Source organism: Hyalella azteca, unplaced genomic scaffold (genome assembly GCF_000764305.2).
Source record: "Hyalella azteca isolate HAZT.00-mixed unplaced genomic scaffold, Hazt_2.0.2 contig16900, whole genome shotgun sequence".
Lineage (NCBI taxonomy): Eukaryota > Metazoa > Arthropoda > Malacostraca > Amphipoda > Hyalellidae > Hyalella > Hyalella azteca.
Window position 1 is genome coordinate 118,316 of NW_025946706.1, and position 18,064 is coordinate 136,379.

At 40.8% G+C, this 18,064-nt stretch overlaps 1 protein-coding gene across 1 annotated transcript in view; it reads right to left on the reverse strand.

Annotated features, from left to right (window-relative positions):
• The window catches only part of LOC108671972, a 64,543-nt gene extending 47,187 nt beyond the window's left edge, over positions 1–17,356 (reverse strand). The window contains exon 1 of the mRNA XM_018159577.2: positions 16,160–17,356. Coding sequence (XP_018015066.1) covers positions 16,160–16,715 — 556 coding nt within the window. The 5' untranslated portion in view covers positions 16,716–17,356. The remainder of the gene's footprint in view (positions 1–16,159) is intronic.
• Positions 17,357–18,064: the final 708 nt, after the last annotated feature.

The following is an 18,064-nucleotide window of genomic DNA, read 5'->3' on the forward strand; positions in this document are numbered from 1 at the left end:
TCATGCAGATACCATATCATATGGAGTAGAAGTCCACAGTGCGCACACAACCAACATCAAAGATTTTGCTCCAGCATTTTTAATTAGTAACCGCCATAATTTAAGGCCATAATTGACTCTTTCGTCGGAACTAATTCCGTCTCATTTTACCGGGAGCGTGCTTACAAAACTCGACGTTTTTTAAGTTGAAAAATGATAGAAAAAGGAAACTTGAAGGACTGTGGAACTAATGTAAGACTGTGTAATGTTTTCATCGCAACAATTATTGACAAATATTTGAATCCCAGACAACAGGATCAGTGGTGGCCACTCTACCGTCCCCGCAAACCAAGACCCCAAGCTTGTCTACGATGAGATCATGACAGTTTCCTCACTGCGTTGGGGCTCAGGTCTGATGTCGTCCTCCTCCCCTAGCGAGGGGCTTAACTGTAGGCACGAGGGAGGCCCACAGCTGGGAGGAGGACGAGGGAGGCCCACAGCTGGAAGGACGAAAGAGGCCCAGAGCAGACCGTCAGGACGCAAGACTCGTAATAAGTTCCTGTGTAGGGAAGAGGCGGAGGACCAGCGGTCGAAACCTCAAGGCTGAGTCGGTCATGACCACAGGCACACCTCGAGTCAGGAAACAAACAAGTCACGTGATGGTTTGGCTAACTCAGATAATATTTGCCGTCAACCATTTAAATGCATATAAGAAAAAGAAACAGATATGATCCATGTATGAGTATGGAATTTAAATGTATTCCAAAACCATAGATAGAAAGAAATTAAGACCTAATTTCTCGTTTTAGAAACATGAGTCAAGAAATTTGATTGAGGGAAAACAAAAAATGCCCTGCAATAACGTCAAAACGAGCAAACGGAAAGAGGTGCTGGCGTAAGCAGAGACATGAACTGCATGCAGACACAGCACCTGCAGACCGCACTTCTTACACAATCGGAAGCTTTCGCTAGAGACGCCATTAGCGGTGGTAACCGACGGAGGCGCTGCAGCGCAGGGTCATGGCTCATTTGTACCTCACACAGATAAATGACGTTGAAACAACATTCAATTAACGTTAGGTTAAGGGAAAAAAATTCATTCGACGTTAAATGTCTGGAGCTGGGGAGCTGTTCTCGCCCGCGACTGACGGGCGTGGGAGTGGGACAGCGCGAGGTGCAACGACCGCACCTGCACCCGCCGCTGCCGTGCTCGTGGCTGCGGAAATCACGTTCTCGGAGAAATGAATGGGTCATATTGTCTAAATAGTGATACATTTCCTGCACGTAGCTCTGATACGCCAGTTTACCGTGCCAGACTAGACCAGGATGACCCACACAAGGGCAAAAATGCATCGATATATCTGGACAGCTTCACTGAATTCTAAACCAAGCATCCAGCGACCGCAGTTCACATGAGGAAACATTCATGAAATGAAACCAGAAAATATAATGTTAAATTATAATTAACCAGAAGGTCTTCAGATGGCTGTGTAAAACTATTTAGTGAACAAAATATCTATTGTAAAGTCGGGTATGCCCGAAACCCGATGTTCCATGTACACATTGGCAAAGCATGAGCTGACATATATTTTTTAGCACCGAGCCTACAAAGAACTCTGTAGGCTTCAATCCCGGGAAATTTCTAAGACATAGATGGATATAGATAATGTAAAAATATTTACATCTCAAATGACGACTAATATTAGGACTTCGTTATGTTGAAATTTGATAAATTTAGCTAACTAAATTAAATTAGAAGTTGATGGCACGGTCGTTTAACACACAGTATAATCTATGCATGAAAGCTTCTTTTTTTCCACATGGAAATGTCTTCTTCCAAAATTTCACAGTCCGTTAAATTGAGAATGTCTTTGCTGTGCACAGCAACGTCTGTTACCAGTTGGGAAAGTCATGCATGCTGTTAGGTATCAACACAAAAGAATCATCGCGACATGTTTCATGCTAACGCCCTGGTATACAGCATCGCTACCAGCGCAGACGTGAGCTGGGCCAGCTTCGTGTCAAAGCCCTCTTGATCCACACATAGCTTTCATCGTTAATTAACTGATAAGTGATTGATTAGAACCTTTATTTCAGAATTTTTAATGTGCTTTAATAAGGAAACATTAATTTTAGGGCCCTAAGCTCCGAGGGGCACACCACGTCGCAGATAATTGAGATAATGCATTACCTCAATAGCCAGTATGTCGACAGTCTGGGGCTGGACAAGTTACGGAATTTGAAACAGAAATCGCATCTGTAATTTTCAGGTAATCAAAAATTTAGGTTGATGTATTTCGAGTCGAGTAGTCAAGATCAATAAGCATTGGCAAATTAAAAGGATTATTTTTAATGTGAACTATATACGATCATCAATCATTTGTAATCAGCTTGGTATCTATGGCATAGCGTGGCAATGGCGCAGCGCATGCCACAGTCGCACCCAGCAACAATGAGCCACTGTAGGGCAAGCAGCTAAAAATATCACAACCTTTACCCAAATGTTAGACCTCCTGATAAACGTGACCTCTGAAGACCACTTCATGGCCATTTGAATACGAACTGGAGCAAACGTAAATGTCATTGCTTCCTTCTACTAATCAATTCTCAACCTCTGGCGGGAAGACCTTTCATCTGCTCACCTTTCACTAACCCCTTGAGTGGACCAAGCGATAAAAAGTACTTCGTACGTGAGCAGGAAGCAAAAATCGTTTCAAACTTCATCTAAGAATTATCGCTGCACAACAGTGACAAATTTCACCGTAAAATGTAGGTACTGTCTGCCTTTTAGGAACATGGACATAATTTAAGTGATGAGAATATGGACTTGAGATACAATTGCACAGACGAATAGAGCAACACTGATTTAATTCAATAAAAGTTTGCTATCAAGCTCGTAGCAAAATGATTTTAAACTACAGAGGAAGTCTACATCAGCAAAAGATTAATGTAAAATCTACTATCAAGCTATCTACTATCTTCAAATACTGTCGTCAGCAGTAGAACATTTACGCCCGCATTCTGTACACGAGGTGGTATGAGGACACAGGGTTAGGCCACAGGGGGTGAGCAGATTCCTGGCATAGCAGGGCCGGGCTTGCAAGACATCGTGACCACATGAAGCTGCTCCGGCGGAATAATGTGCAGGCGCTTGCATCAGCCGCACATTCTAAGGGACAACGACTAAATCTTTTGATTAGAGGAATGCGAACGTAATTTTTTCTAAATTTTAATAATAAAGTATGGTTCGATCCAGAGGATTTAAAAAATAGAACAGGAAATGTTTTTTTTTAATAATTGACAGTAACATGGGAACGAATAATAAATTAACTAAAGGTCACATATAATAATTTATATGAAACTAAAATATAAATATTTGTTAAGCTACCATTTAAATGAGTTCCCCCTAGTAAAGAATATTAAGTGCAAGTGATATCTTGAATACAGGCATTAGGAACGGCTATTTCATGACAAGCAACAAACTAATTCATATGACATATACCTGGTGTCTGACGTTGAAATAACGTTAATTGAACGTTTTCTCAACGAAATATACTTGTAATTAACGTTGATACATCGTCGCTTGCCTCGAGGGCGCATTGTTCTCAGAGCAGCTCAGAGTTCTGACTGACCATTTTTCTCTTTTACGTATGTTTATCAAGGCTACGTATGTTTATCATGGCTACGTATGTTTATCATGGCTACGTATGTTTATCATGGCTACACATGTTTATCATGGCTACGTATGTTTATCATGGCTATGGCTCCACCGATCGGGTCGCCTGCCGAAGACCACCACTGCCCTGGATGTAATGGACCATCATGATTCCTGTCTTCCGGAACGTAGCCTTCAACACTTCAAGCCGTCCGTATCTAGGCCGTGGGTCGAACCAGCCCTCGGTCGAACGGCCACTTGTCGCAGGACGATAAATTTTGGAACAGAACTATGCTATCTGAAACCTAAGCTCAGATGCGGTGAACGTAAAATTACGTAATTTAACGATGCCCGGAAGTCAGATTCGATCCGCGGCCTGGTGGTGCACGGCTGGTGGTGGTCAAGGCCGGGAGAGGACAAAGCCGAGTGGTGCACGGCTGATTGGTGTAGGTCCGGAGAAATCCAAGGCGTTCGACTCAGGGCTTATTGGTGCACAAAATTGGTGGTGCACGGCTGCGCTCCCCTCCACGCCACAGTCATGTCGCAAAGCTGGGACAAATGAAAGCTGCCTGCTGAAGTCAGCTGCTTAATTGGAATTCGGCGCGCACGGGCATTACTTTCGGCCAATTTCTGTGTGCTTTTCAACTTTAATGATTATTGTTATTAGGGATTTATAATTACGCATTTAATCATTGTTATGGAGGATTATTGGTAATTGTACGCAATTAGTACTATTATTAATTCAAGTATAAAATTGATAATCACTAGTGCTATAATTACGCAGCTAAAATATGACTCATAATTAGACAATATTTTTTACTACTATTAATTATGTTTATAACATTAACTATATATATACATATAGTATTGTTATGAACTATAATAACAACGTAAAATAAATGTTATATCGGAAACATAAACTAGATCAGATTCGTAATTAAAAAAAAATAATTCCCTTCATTGCTAAACTAAACGCTCGGTCTCACCCTGTATAAGAGCAGGCAACGGGCAAGAGTTCATGCGGTGATAGTAAAGCCTTTCATTCTCTGTATTCATGAGACATTATTTCGGCATTCGGCTCACGCCTATACGCTCACTTTCTAACGCACTCAACATCGTATCTTTTAAATCGTTGAAAAAATACAACACTGAGAGGGACTGTATAGTTTTTACTCAATATTACCCAACGCAGATGCTTTCAAATAAGCAAAATGCTATGATGTGCTAACTATACACGCACATCTCAAGGCAGACGTATCGTTCCACTCTAACGATTTCTACCCATGTCGATATTTACATCGTAATCGCCGACGTGTGGAAATAAACAGCAGGCTTCACGTGTCTGTAACGCATCATGATGACGCGAAAGATGATCTAATACAAAATAAAAGTGACGCTACAATGGAATATAAATGAGCGGAGTGGCCGTATAGGCGCGACACTTCTACTCTTTGCATAATACACGTGGTGCAGCGCGATCAGAAAAATTAATGTGTCACGTTGTACAAATAGTGACACACTTTCTACAAGTAGCACGGATATACCCTTTTGGGCAACGGTGTGTCAGTAGCACTGATACACCTCTGCACTCCTTCATTGTTATTTTATATTATGTATTGCATTTTAATTCCATTCTATTTTATTGTACGAACAGTAGAGTAGGAAGAGGTCACGTACAACACAAACAAGCCAAAGTGATGAAATGAAAAGAGCGGCTGTGTTCTTTTGTTCTTATTCGAGATTAATGACATCTCGCCGCATAAAATTTCTACTGCAGGTCCGGCGCCACTTAATATTTTATCCTCAATTAAATATGTGCAGAAAGTATGGATCGCACTTGATATCTGACACAAAATTTATGAAAACAAATATATAAAGCAGACATGACATATAGATTCGCAATCCGCCCATTCACGATCATCATGAGAGATTCTCAGTGATTTGTTAAAGTAATTACATTCAAGGCTAGCCTTGTCCAGCAAAGAAGTATTCTATTGAGTTTGATATATGTTTCGTTGACCATGCAATCTCTGTCTCAACCGATGATATTCTATTCGCTTGTACTCAAATTTTATTCCTTTTTATTAAAGTTGTTTTAAATAAAAAAAGCATCATATAGCAGGAAAAGGATTTTGAAGAAAAAAAGTTTTTAGCAGTTGCTGAACGGCCAATTTTTGGTAACTAATCACTGAATGGTGAATGACTAAATGAACCTTCACAATTACGTTGGCTGAAGGCTGACAACAAATGAACCCATTAATATTTCCACAGAAGAAAGAGACATCAAAACAACAATCGCCGAATTACGAGGCCAAAAATGAGTGTCGGAGCTGCCAAGCATAACGGGTGTGACTCTGAGCTCAGGATTGAGCAACAACTCGTGACCGAGAACGAAAAAAAATCTCACCATGACCTCCTCCTTCGCAAATACAATATAACCTCCTCCTTCGCAAATAAAAAAAAACACTTTTTTCTTCATGCAGCGAACAAGCCACTGCAGAGAGCACAGCGATGACACAACACTTCAGAGGATTCCTTTGAGTCGTGCAGCGGTAACATGTGTTTATTTTAGGGCTTTGGTTACACTAAAATATCTCTAAGAATTTAGTACTAAATTTATTTAATTGACACTATCTGATAAAAACAGATTTGAGATGATATAAAGAGATTGTAGTCACTATTTGCTTAGCCGCCAGGGAAGAGCCGTAGAAATATTATAGTGAAAAGTAGCGGCAGCTTCTGGCACGTGAGAAGAATATTCAATGCAGTGAGTGAGAGACCGCATGGCGAAGAGGGCAATCGAAAAAATATCGAGAATGAGGTGTGAGGTAAGAACAAAAGGGCCTGGAAACACAAGCGAGAAGAATGTCAAGCAGACAAGAGGATGGTATATAAATAGTGTGGGCGAGATGGCTCCAGCCTACAGAGGAAAAGGTGTGGTAGAGCAGCAGAGGTAGAGGAGGTGGTAGAGCAGCAGAGGTAGAGGAGGTGGTAGAGCAACAGAGGTAGGGGAGGTGGTAGAGCAGCAGAGGTAGGGGAGGTGGTAGAGCAGCAGAGGTAGGGGAGGTGGTAGAGCAGCAGAGGTAGAGGAGGTGGTAGAGCAGCAGAGGTAGAGGAGGTGGTAGAGCAGCAGAGGTAGAGGAGGTGGTAGAGCAGCAGAGGTAGAGGAGGTGGTAGAGCAGCAGAGGTAGAGGAGGTGGTAGAGCAGCAGAGGTAGAGGAGGTGGTAGAGCACCGAGCGGTAAAATAAGTGATCGTCGACAGCGCTCAGCGGAACTGTTGACCTGCGCGTGCATTTCAGGCGTCCGGACTCCGACTTCTTAGCCAACGAAATATTTCTAATGAAGACGATCGTGTACAAAAGTCGCGTGTTTATAACACGTTAAAGAACACCTCGAATAAATATTCGAACATCACCACCAGAGAAGTTCCACGGTTGACAGTGCGTTTGTAAATCGTTAAATAGCAAAACAATGGAAATTAGCATGTGTTATTGATAAGTGAATTACAAATACCTGCGACATCGAGGTTTATTAATTTATACAACTGCAGCAACCATTATCTCTTTGCATGTACTAAAATTAATGATGTTCACTAATATTTTAACTCGTCTAATCCTTAAAGTTACTTCACATCTTATATAAAAAAGCTCAAATTTCGTTCACCATCATTTTACTTCAACAATTTTATATGGTAAACATTTTACGTTGATGAACACAAATTACTTTCTCGACAACCTAATTTGCAGGCATCGAGGTCAACGGCTGCTCGGCTGTCTGCCTCCGTAAGCGGTTGCGGCCGTATATGTGTGGAGGCTCAGGAAATACCGCTAGACGAGCTTGCAGCAATAGAGACTAGTAGCCTCGTGCAGCAGAGGTTGAAAATAAGTATATATAACTATAGCACGCTTCAGAAAAAATTAATTAAATATTTTATTTTGGTATTTAGCCAAGTTGCTTCAATAGACTGTCTAAAATCAGATGATTGAAGCATATATTTTTTAATTAAATTGTTCATGAGACAACATAGTTAAGCTGATTTCTCTGTAAACCAAGCATGACAGCGTATGTTCCAGTACAGATATTAGTACTCCAACAAAACGCAGTCATCACTTACGCAACTATTGAATATGAAAACAAAACTTGAGGTCTTCAACATAGGCTAATTTCTCTGTAAACCAAGCATGACTGCCCATATTCCAGTAAAGATATTAGTACTCCAACATAACGCAGTCATCACTAACGCAACTATAAAATATGAAAACAAAATTTGAGGTCTTCAAGTAACGAAACGAAAGCACCGCCATAACTGCGTCCAGGAAGCAGCGACGCGCCTCTTCTTGCTGCGCGTGGGCGACACTGAGCGCCAGGCCAGGGTCGGCAGCTGTACAGTCAGAGAAATGAAGTGAACTTTGTCCACAAATAGAGATGCATTTTTGGCCCTTGCGTATGTCATCCTGACCATATTTGTCCCGGCAAGTGGGCTTATCAGTGCTACGTGCAGAAATTGTGTCTCTATTTGAACAAGATAACTAATTCATTCATTTATCTTAACGTAGGCTGGTCTTTTTACCAGGGAGACATGGCCTTTATTTCCCTGAATAATATAATTTTCCTTAATATCGTTCTATAAATTATACAATTCAGGGAAAACATAAATTGGAGATCTTCTGGAAACCTTTGAGAGTCTGACGAACTTGGAGTAATGAAGCAAATGAACCTGATAATGAAATGCTAATCTGTTAATAATGTTTGTGTTTGTGATGCTCGCTCTACGCCAACGTTCCGGTTTCCATTACAGCTTCTAAATGATCAGAAGTTCCGAGATAGTTTGCCGGCTACATAATAATCGCAAGACTGCCTGATATTATTAATATGAATAGACGAATAGTGCTGGATGAATCTCTACATGAACAAGCTTGCTCCAATTACGCAGTTGTTTAGAGTTAAGTAGATTGTTCTGGAGGCAAATATATATACGTATATGTATAATATACTGTATATACGCATGTGTGTAGTCGAAACCAAAGCGCCAGTAAATGAAATATATGCGTTCATCCTTAGCTCGCCAACTGGCAACTATACTTACATTACATTTAGCCGATCAAAATTAGAATACACAAGGTAAATGTTATTCGTTAAATGTAATAATTGGATTGATGTTTGCATTTATCTATCCAAAAATGGATGATAAAATTTGTAAGTCTCTGCACATGAAGTTCCAATTAAGCAAATCGAGAACAAAGAGAATTTCGTGGAAGACTGGAAACACCACTAAAATATGTTTTACTGCTAGTCGAGCAACAGCCGTCACACTGCATCATACCACACAAAAATAACGATAAATTATTCACGAAGTTGTGATTGATCTTCACTGTTAGAATGCAGCGACAAGATGAAGGTTACTTATAGAACAGTCAGGCGACCGGTTATATATTTAGCTAGTACAACACAACAGTTTAAGAACACAAGTTAGACGAACACAACATGGATGCAAGGAAAACCAGATCAAGAACACTAGATGATGCTAAGAAAGACAGATCAAGAACAAAATAAGTCTGAAAAATCACTGGGTAAAATGGCGAAGTTTATTTAATTACTTAGCATCAGATGAATCTGCAGAGGTTGAATGAAACAGTAATTATATTGTTAGACTGTCAAAGATTCTGAATTACTCTCATTAATTAAGGAGTAATTTGATACTCTGATTAAAGAACACTTACGGAGCGTAATACAGCACATATTCAACCAGAACATCAAACAATTTCATAATGATATTCATAGAATATTTAATGTAGGATGAAAATCGTTAAGATTGCACAAACCTACCATACAATTCCTTCTAGTTTTTTACAACATCTTACCGATCGCCGACATGAACAGTGGCACGTACGATCATCTCAGAACAGGAAATCACACCAATAACTATTTCTGCAAAAGCCCTTCGCGAACAATGTGAGAGAACCTCAGATTAATTTTGTATTAAAACAGCTGCGAACAACGCACGGAATTTAGCCTTGAATATGGCAGCACATCGTGAGGCGAAGTAGCATTTCATTCACACGAGAACACGCGCAGATCAAATATGAAGTCCGCACGGCGGTCGCAGCGACGAGAGCGAAACGCGCAATCGGATCAGCAACGCTGGACGTGATCCAATTGTGTCAGTACACCGGAAAAATTCATCCATCTCACTATGAGTTTCCCATAGCTGAAAAAGACTGGATCAAACTCACAGAATTTATAACAGACATTTCGGACATTCCAATCGCAGAGAAACACAATTAGAATGGTTACATAAATGTGAGAAACGATATGAGCTTTAAAACATCACAGCACGTCACAAATAAATTAATAAAAATCAATTCCTGTTATCATATAATTCATTAAGTATAGTTTCTACAGGCTATCACTGGGTATTTTAAAGAGACGAAAGGCGTAAATATAATCATTGCAAAATGTCCCGATGCCATCCAGCCTGAAAATCGACTGACATGGAGGCGACATGAGCGCAGCCCCCCAGGCAGCACAAGTTGAACGCACTGCACCAGAGACACGATAACATCTTTGCTGGGTAAGAAGTGAAGACGATGCGCGAACATGGCGATGGACGATAGAATTATTCGATATATTTTGGAAGAAATAGGCAGAGCAAGAAAGGCACGTCAATGATGCCGGTCTCAATAATGATCGAGCTTATACGAGGATATTATGGACAAACTATTTCAGGTTGAGATGAATGAAGCCAGTAAATGGAGTTCTCTCCGTTTGAATACGCATTGAACACAGAGGCTTGCCCAAGATTCCGTAAATGCGAGTATATTTTTCGCATTAAGGCTAACCTGTTGTCGATGCCTGTTTCTTTGAACCTCATCGTGCGCCTTAAGAATAATGCATTTAAAAAATATTTTCTGGTTAAAATTAAAACATAAAAAAAACAAGCTGTCTACTAGGAAGCATCATAGCACATAAAATGACTGATGATGAATACTGTTATTACTGTATTAATCGTGATGAAGCAGCGTGCTCAATATGAAAGTTTACTTTAGGTAAGAAAATATAACCAGTGACCTGCAGATGAACGGTCCAACATGGAATCAGAACATCAGGTTTTAGCCTCCGCTTTCTACGCACATTTGGCGTAGGCGTCTGGACGCACAAGCTTGCAGCTAGAGACCAACCCGCTGCTCGACGCACCTGCATGCATGAGCAGCGCACGTCCCGTTACTCAACTAATCTTCCATGCGAACTTTCTCAGCAACGCTCGGTTTCCACTTTATCGCACGACAACCTGTCTATCTGCAGCCATCAACCATCGCACGAACAACATTTTTACTGGGAAGACAAGGCAGCCCTTAATTGTCACCCTGAACACGGTCGGGAATGAAAGGCAAGACTGAGTTTGCGTTCACCAGCGCCAGCTGTAACAAAGACAGCAAAAATGAACATCTCTCAGCCAGCTGTAACAAAGACAGCAAAAATGAACATCTCTCAGTCCCGTACGTTTCCTTGTTAGGCAAGTCCTATCATGAGCGCGTTAAAAAAAAACATTGGATTGCATCTAGTGATCTGAATGACCGTGACTGTTGTGTTCAGCTACAACGTAACGAGCCTGGCAAGATCAGGAGATATGAACTAATCTTATCAAAGATGAAATGGTTGATGAGTAAAATGAAATGGTTGTACATGCAATAACATAAGTTTATTGTTATAAAAAATTCTCTACAATACTGCAATCACAAAGCTACGACCTGAAAAAGTATAACAGATGTACATAGATTTAAATTCAAGATAAAAACATGCTTTCAGTGAGAAATAGGACGCATGAAAGTTACCCATTAGAATATCTTTGCAACTCATGAGCTGACTCTTACTTTATTCGTAAATCTACACAGGAATCAGAAGTCATGAGTGTCCCTGTGTAGCCTCTAGACACACAGCGACGTCAGCAACGATACAAGAATCAAGCCAAGCACAAAATAAGGTAAAATTATTACTTTGATTATATCTACCTTATGTTCCTTCAGGACAGATTTTAACTTATTTTACGAAGCGATCACACAAATTCTGTAATGGTGACTAAACTATTCAATTACTAATTCCTTGAATAGTAGGAAGAGAATGCCAGGTCTAATTACACCCATTGATGAGTTATTATTACGAACATAAATGTCACCCGCGCAGTTAATCCCCTCATGAAAGAGGACAAATATAATGAGGAATAAATTGCAGTCGCAATGAGCCCATGCCAAGGCAGGCAATGAAGCGTAACTCGGCTCGGCGAGTAGCAGACAAGAGGCAGCAATCATGGTAATGGATAAGAGATTGCAAGGCTCACTGACCTTTGATTGCTTTCTGAGAATAGCTACATTGAAAGGACCACACAATCAAAGGTACAACGATCACTGCTAATTTCACGACTCAATAATAGATAGAGTTTGCCGGTGACAGAAGTCCGAAGCAATCTATTGCGCTTACCGACATCACTGATGAGCGATGTGGGACTTTGATAGGTCAATGGAGCTTGACAGCTCGATTGAGGAAAGCATATTTACGTGACCCACCTCGAACCAGTTGAGATTAGTAGCATGATTGAGTCAAGTAAAAGTATTTCTGTGCAGCATTGTGGCATTGCAAATCTTACTACGATACACAATTTTTTCGTCCTTGATATGACTTATTTTCAATTATTTGTTCAGATGAAACATTTCATAACGACCTCGAATGAAAGAAATAATTTTGTGCATTTATCGCACCGCGACCTTGAGATCATTGAGTGTGTCAGGGACGCCGCTGTGATGATTTAAATGAAAAGCTTGCAAATACAGCACATGCCTCACACAGAGCCATGTTATTACATACAGCGCACGCCTCACACAGAGCCATGTTATACAGCACACGCCTCACACAGAGCCATGTTATACAGCACCTGCCTCACACAGAGCCATGTTATTACATACAGCGCACGCCTCACACAGAGCCATGTTATACAGCACACGCCTCACACAGAGCCATGTTATACAGCGCACGCCTCACACAGAGCCATGTTATACAGCACACGCCTCACACAGAGCCATGTTATACAGCACCTGCCTCACACAGAGCCATGTTATACAGCACATGCCTCACACAGAGCCATGTTATACAGCATCTGCCTCACACAGAGCCATGTTATACAGCACACACATCATACAGAGCCATGCTATGCAACACACACCTAACGCCAATTCAAAACAGTGCACACATATAGAAAACGCACACACAGAACACATACATTCAATATACACTTCCATTAGACACACAGAAAATTCATACAGCACGTACACATCACTTAGTAGTCAACACATCAAATACCACAATGTCACCCAATCGATCACCCCCCACACCCACAATGTCACATCAAACAAATTAACACAGATAAATCAACACAGCTCAAACATACACCGCTCACCTCGCACACTCAATACACCTCGCACATACACCACACACAGACAACACAGCTCGAGCATACACAACATACCTCACACATACACCACATACTTCACCCAATTAACACAGCTCATACACCACACACCTGACACAGCTCAGACATACACCACCCGCCTGACACAGCTCAGACATACACCACACACCTGACACAGCTCAGACATACACCACACACCTGACACAGCTCAGACATACACCACACACCATAACACAGCTCAGACATACACCACACACTTCACACAGAGGCCACCACACTCCGGCTTCACCACCAGGGGGCGGCGCGTGTTCGCTCCCTTGACCTGCTTGCTGCGCGCTGACGTTTCCGCCGCCGAAGCCTTCGCGTGAATCTCAGAGCTTCCAGGATCTGGGGCGAGCCAGATACGGGAGTGAGCGCCACTAAATTGAGCAAAATACGGGAGTGAGCACCACTAAATTGAGCAAAATTCGGAAGTTAGCGCCACTAAATTGAGCAAAATACAGGAGTGAGCACTAATAAATAGAGCAAAATACGGAAGTGAGCAGCACTTAGGAAAAAGTGAGCGAAATACGGGTAACAGCAGTTGGGGAACGGTGAGTAAAATATACCGCGGCGCCGACGCAGCCGTGAAAATTATGATATGCTTCTCCATCACCTATATAATTAGTTCTAACTGATGATGAAGCTGATCCCTGCAAATTTGTTGATTACGATAAGGTGAATTTCCTCGACGTTTTCTTTGCATTTACATCAATCTCACCTGATTCGTAAATCTTGTTTGAAATGTATTCAAAAGCATTATTAAACAAAATTTTTATTATTTTTAGAGAAAGTGAATTAAATAATACGAGGTACTCGAAAGAAAAGACGAAAAGGAAGAAGAACCTTTAGCTGCTATTATACTCTGCCAAAGTTTAGAGCGTCCTTAGAAATATCAGTCATATTGTTCAGAACTTATCACTAATGTCTCCTTCAACGTTTGTGGTGTACACTCAAAAGAGATTAAAACGAGTACTATTGAATCTTCTTTGCTGTGCAGATAATGAGAAATCCAGTTTCTATCAGGCGAGATTCCATGACATTGTTGAATCCAAAAATAATAAATAACATAATAGGTACAACATTATGAATGTTGCATGTCATTCAAAGACGATTTCAAAATATCGAAGTAACAGAGTGAAAAAATCCACTACCAGCATCTCCAAATGGCGAAAATTTTCTGATAAGTTAAAAAAATCTATTTTATTCTCCTCAGAAAATTCGGTGTTCAGAACACATTTATTTATTGGCAGAACAAGTAAATCAAGTCCACTGACCGAACATTGGTGAATATTCCAGATCACGTGCCTACGCCATCAGTGATTAATTCACCTAACAAATTTTGGCAAACGCAGAATCCAATATGAAGTAAAAATTGCATAGAACGTTCGATTGCGGAGAGAATTTTCTACTAATTAGATCAAGCTTAGTAGAGCGTATAAAATCCAATAGTATACGTACAAAATTTAGTAAAGCATCTTAGACGCTCGACATCCGCACAAGGCTACCCTGCAGGCCATCAGCGAGGCAACAAGCAACAGTCACAAGAAGTCAACCTTCAATCTTCCAGAACTTGAACAATCGCACTGTAAGATCAACGAATTTGTAAGACATGAAAAAAATCGCCGTCAAAATGGGCATCAGACACAATCTAATTGACTGCTGAGGTCTGACAATCACGGAAATGTTTTTTAATTAATTCTGGATTATGAAGTATGTTTAACATTTAAATGTATTTTACGAGCATTCAGATTGTTTTCAGCAATATTTCAGCAAATTAGGCACTCCGGTCTCCAAGTTTCGAACAATTTTAATTCGAAACAAATCAAACGATGATAAAAAATAGGAACGAAGCAAAAAATTGAAGAGGAATGCAAGGTATAGAAAGTTTATTTATTGAGGGGAGTTACTAATTAGATAAGAGATAAAATATGAAATTATTTTAATTAATTCTGTGCTAAATTAGAGTGGATGAGTCATCGAGTGCCATTGCAGGGTGGCCGCGTAATTGACACATCGAGACGCTGCAAGTCACTCAAGACGGCAGGACGTCAGTGACCTGAGCCGAGGTCATCTTTGACCTTACGTGGTCAACGTTACGGGCGCTCAGCGACTCTTGCTACCTCACCAAGCTACAGTGGCTCTTAAATCTTATGAAATATAACGTCCTACTAAGAAGGAAGTTCTATTATTTAGTTTTTTCCTTAATTTCACTTTAGTGTTTAATTGGTGTAGAATTGTCACTGGGAATTTAATGTAGCATTTAAAAAATATCTAGCCTATACCGAGAAAATCAACAAAAGGCAGCGAGTCCATAGTTCTTGATAATGATTTATAATTTAAAGCCGATTTTCTAAGTAAAACTCTAAAAGGCAAAGTTAGCAACGCAGTGGCTTGATAGTCTGCATCGGAGCAAGATTTGGTGTTGCAGCTTTCACATCTGATCGTTTGTCGACTGACTGTGACCTCAGCTCTCAGGGATAGCGGCTTTGCTGAAGAACTATGGATCCTAATTCTCACCTCACGAGCCTTCGTAACAAAATATACTACAAGTTTTCCTACAATGTGGTTTACTTAGAACGATCCTCCAGTATAACAATGCTATCTAATAGCTTTATTGTCTTAGACATAGCTTCACCCAAGGAACTATTCGATAAACAGACTGAGGATAAAAAGGGAAATGATCGCTAGTTCAAAATTTTTTTTTAATATTTAAATATAAAGGAACTTGACCAAACATAATCTAACCTTTTCTAACTCTAACTGTCGATTTATTCTCTAACTCTAACTCTAAAGTCCGATTTTCTGAATCAGCAACGAAATGCTTATTCTACTGGTTCGACAAACTGGCTGCCGATTCCATAGAATCGGCGATTCCGCGATTTCGGCACGAAATATATATACTGTTACCGATCAACGTCGGGTGAATTGAACAAGAATATAAGAACAAGTTGTACAATACAACAACACGCGAGATTAAGAAGAAACTCTACAGAAACTTATGAACTACCATGCATTAGCTCACCCTCGGTAATGGCGAAACTTGAGTCTGTCAGGAGTAACAGAAGAATAATCTTGAAAAACTTGAAAAAAATCTGGTGTATTTCTTTCATTGAATTACATAAACTGCAAAGTAACACTTGTCTATATGGACGGCGTAATTCTGTTCTCCTTGCGCAGCACTTGAACGCCGATGGAGCACCACAAGCATCACGTTTAGTCCTGCCACGAGACGCTGTATAATAAGTGGAATCGACAGACTTGAAGTAAGGATCCCTAGCAGCCGTCAACCTGTCGTTTGTCTCACATAACTCAACATTGACACACTTCCTCTCAAACTCTGGACTGTTGGACCTACAGCAATATCCTCGACATTTTGCTCGTTGCTTAGACTCGCCCTCGCCGCTCGAGTCTGAAAATAGTGGCAACTTTGGTATGCTCTTATCAACTGGGTCGATGGAACTTATTAAAATTTTATGGTTTCCACCAATGAAGCTCCCTTTAAAAGATTTTCTTCTTTTAGTTCGAGGATTTACCGCGGGTATGGGAGCCCCATGGGCTTCAGGAACTGGTCCGCACATAGAGGCGAGTGCGAATTGAGAGCCCCGATGCTCTGAACAAAATCTTCGAGACACCACGCAAACTTGGAGCCTCCTTCGTCAAGAACTGAACCTTTCTGCGGTCTTCTCTACAGTGACTTCCCATGATACTGCATATCAATCAACTAGGTATTTCTGCATCAGTCCAACAAGGATTAAATTTCTGGACCACAAACGACAGAAGTCAACTGGCACTAGCCACTAGCTAAGCTCGAAGAAAAAAAAACACTTGTGATATTTTGACAGCCTTTTGTATGAGAATATCTTTAATCCTACATGCCTGGAAATATGAACATATGTAATTAGTAAGGATACGTTAATCGGACGGGAGACACTTCCTCCAATTCATCACGTGTTTTAAAACGTGGAATAATAACTTTGCGATCACACAGTTTGTTGGCGACGGGAGATTCGCAACACAAAGCCCGAAGGCGCGGAGCAACCGATCACTCAGATGGGAAAACCAAAAGGAAGCTGAAAAGGCATTCCAAGTCCTTTAAAAACTTAACATGAATGAAGGAACAAGAATGGCGCGCAATCAAACTTTACAGGTAACGTTATATTGTGACATCAACAAGAAAATACAAGTGCACATCTTCCACCACAAAGAAAGCTTAGCAGAAATAAGGCTACAACCACCCCGAACCACTTCCAGGCGAGTACTGAGCGAGTGCATTCGAGGTCGTCGCAATAAACAGCTGAGTCCAGGAGGCAGATGCCTCCAACCATTATATAGAGAGAGCGTCCCAGCATTCATGCCATAGCTGACTCAGTGATATGAAAAATTCATGCTTATTCCTTCCAGCTACTGAGGACGAAGGCCCTGGATTCCTGAAACAGTAGGACTAAGTAGCTTTTCCGACAACACCAAGTTCGATCAAGTCAAATTTGAGAACCTGGGGTAGCCTTCATAAAATTATGTTTAGCTGTCCAACGTCAGTATAACTTGTGACTATCAAATCGTAGAATTCCTGACTCGAAACAACACACAAAACGCATACAGCGGCATAATTCGAGAGTTGCCAATTAAAAGAAATGATTCGCTTTAATCAACAGGGTGACGTTTTTGTCATCTTTTTCACTCGATTATTAGACTAAAAAACACTTCCAGATTGTTTATTTTAAAGACTTCATAATATTACCGAAAAAGAGAGCGTGCCACATGGAAATTTGAGCCACAGAAATAGCAGTCAGCAGTGCCATTGATTTTGGATGGCACGCTGGACCTCGTTACAGCGCACGCGCCCGCCAGCCCGCTCGCCCACCACCCCTACGCGTCCGATTCATTGTCAGCGCAGTGGTGTACATTTCACGATATTTTCTCTTTAGAA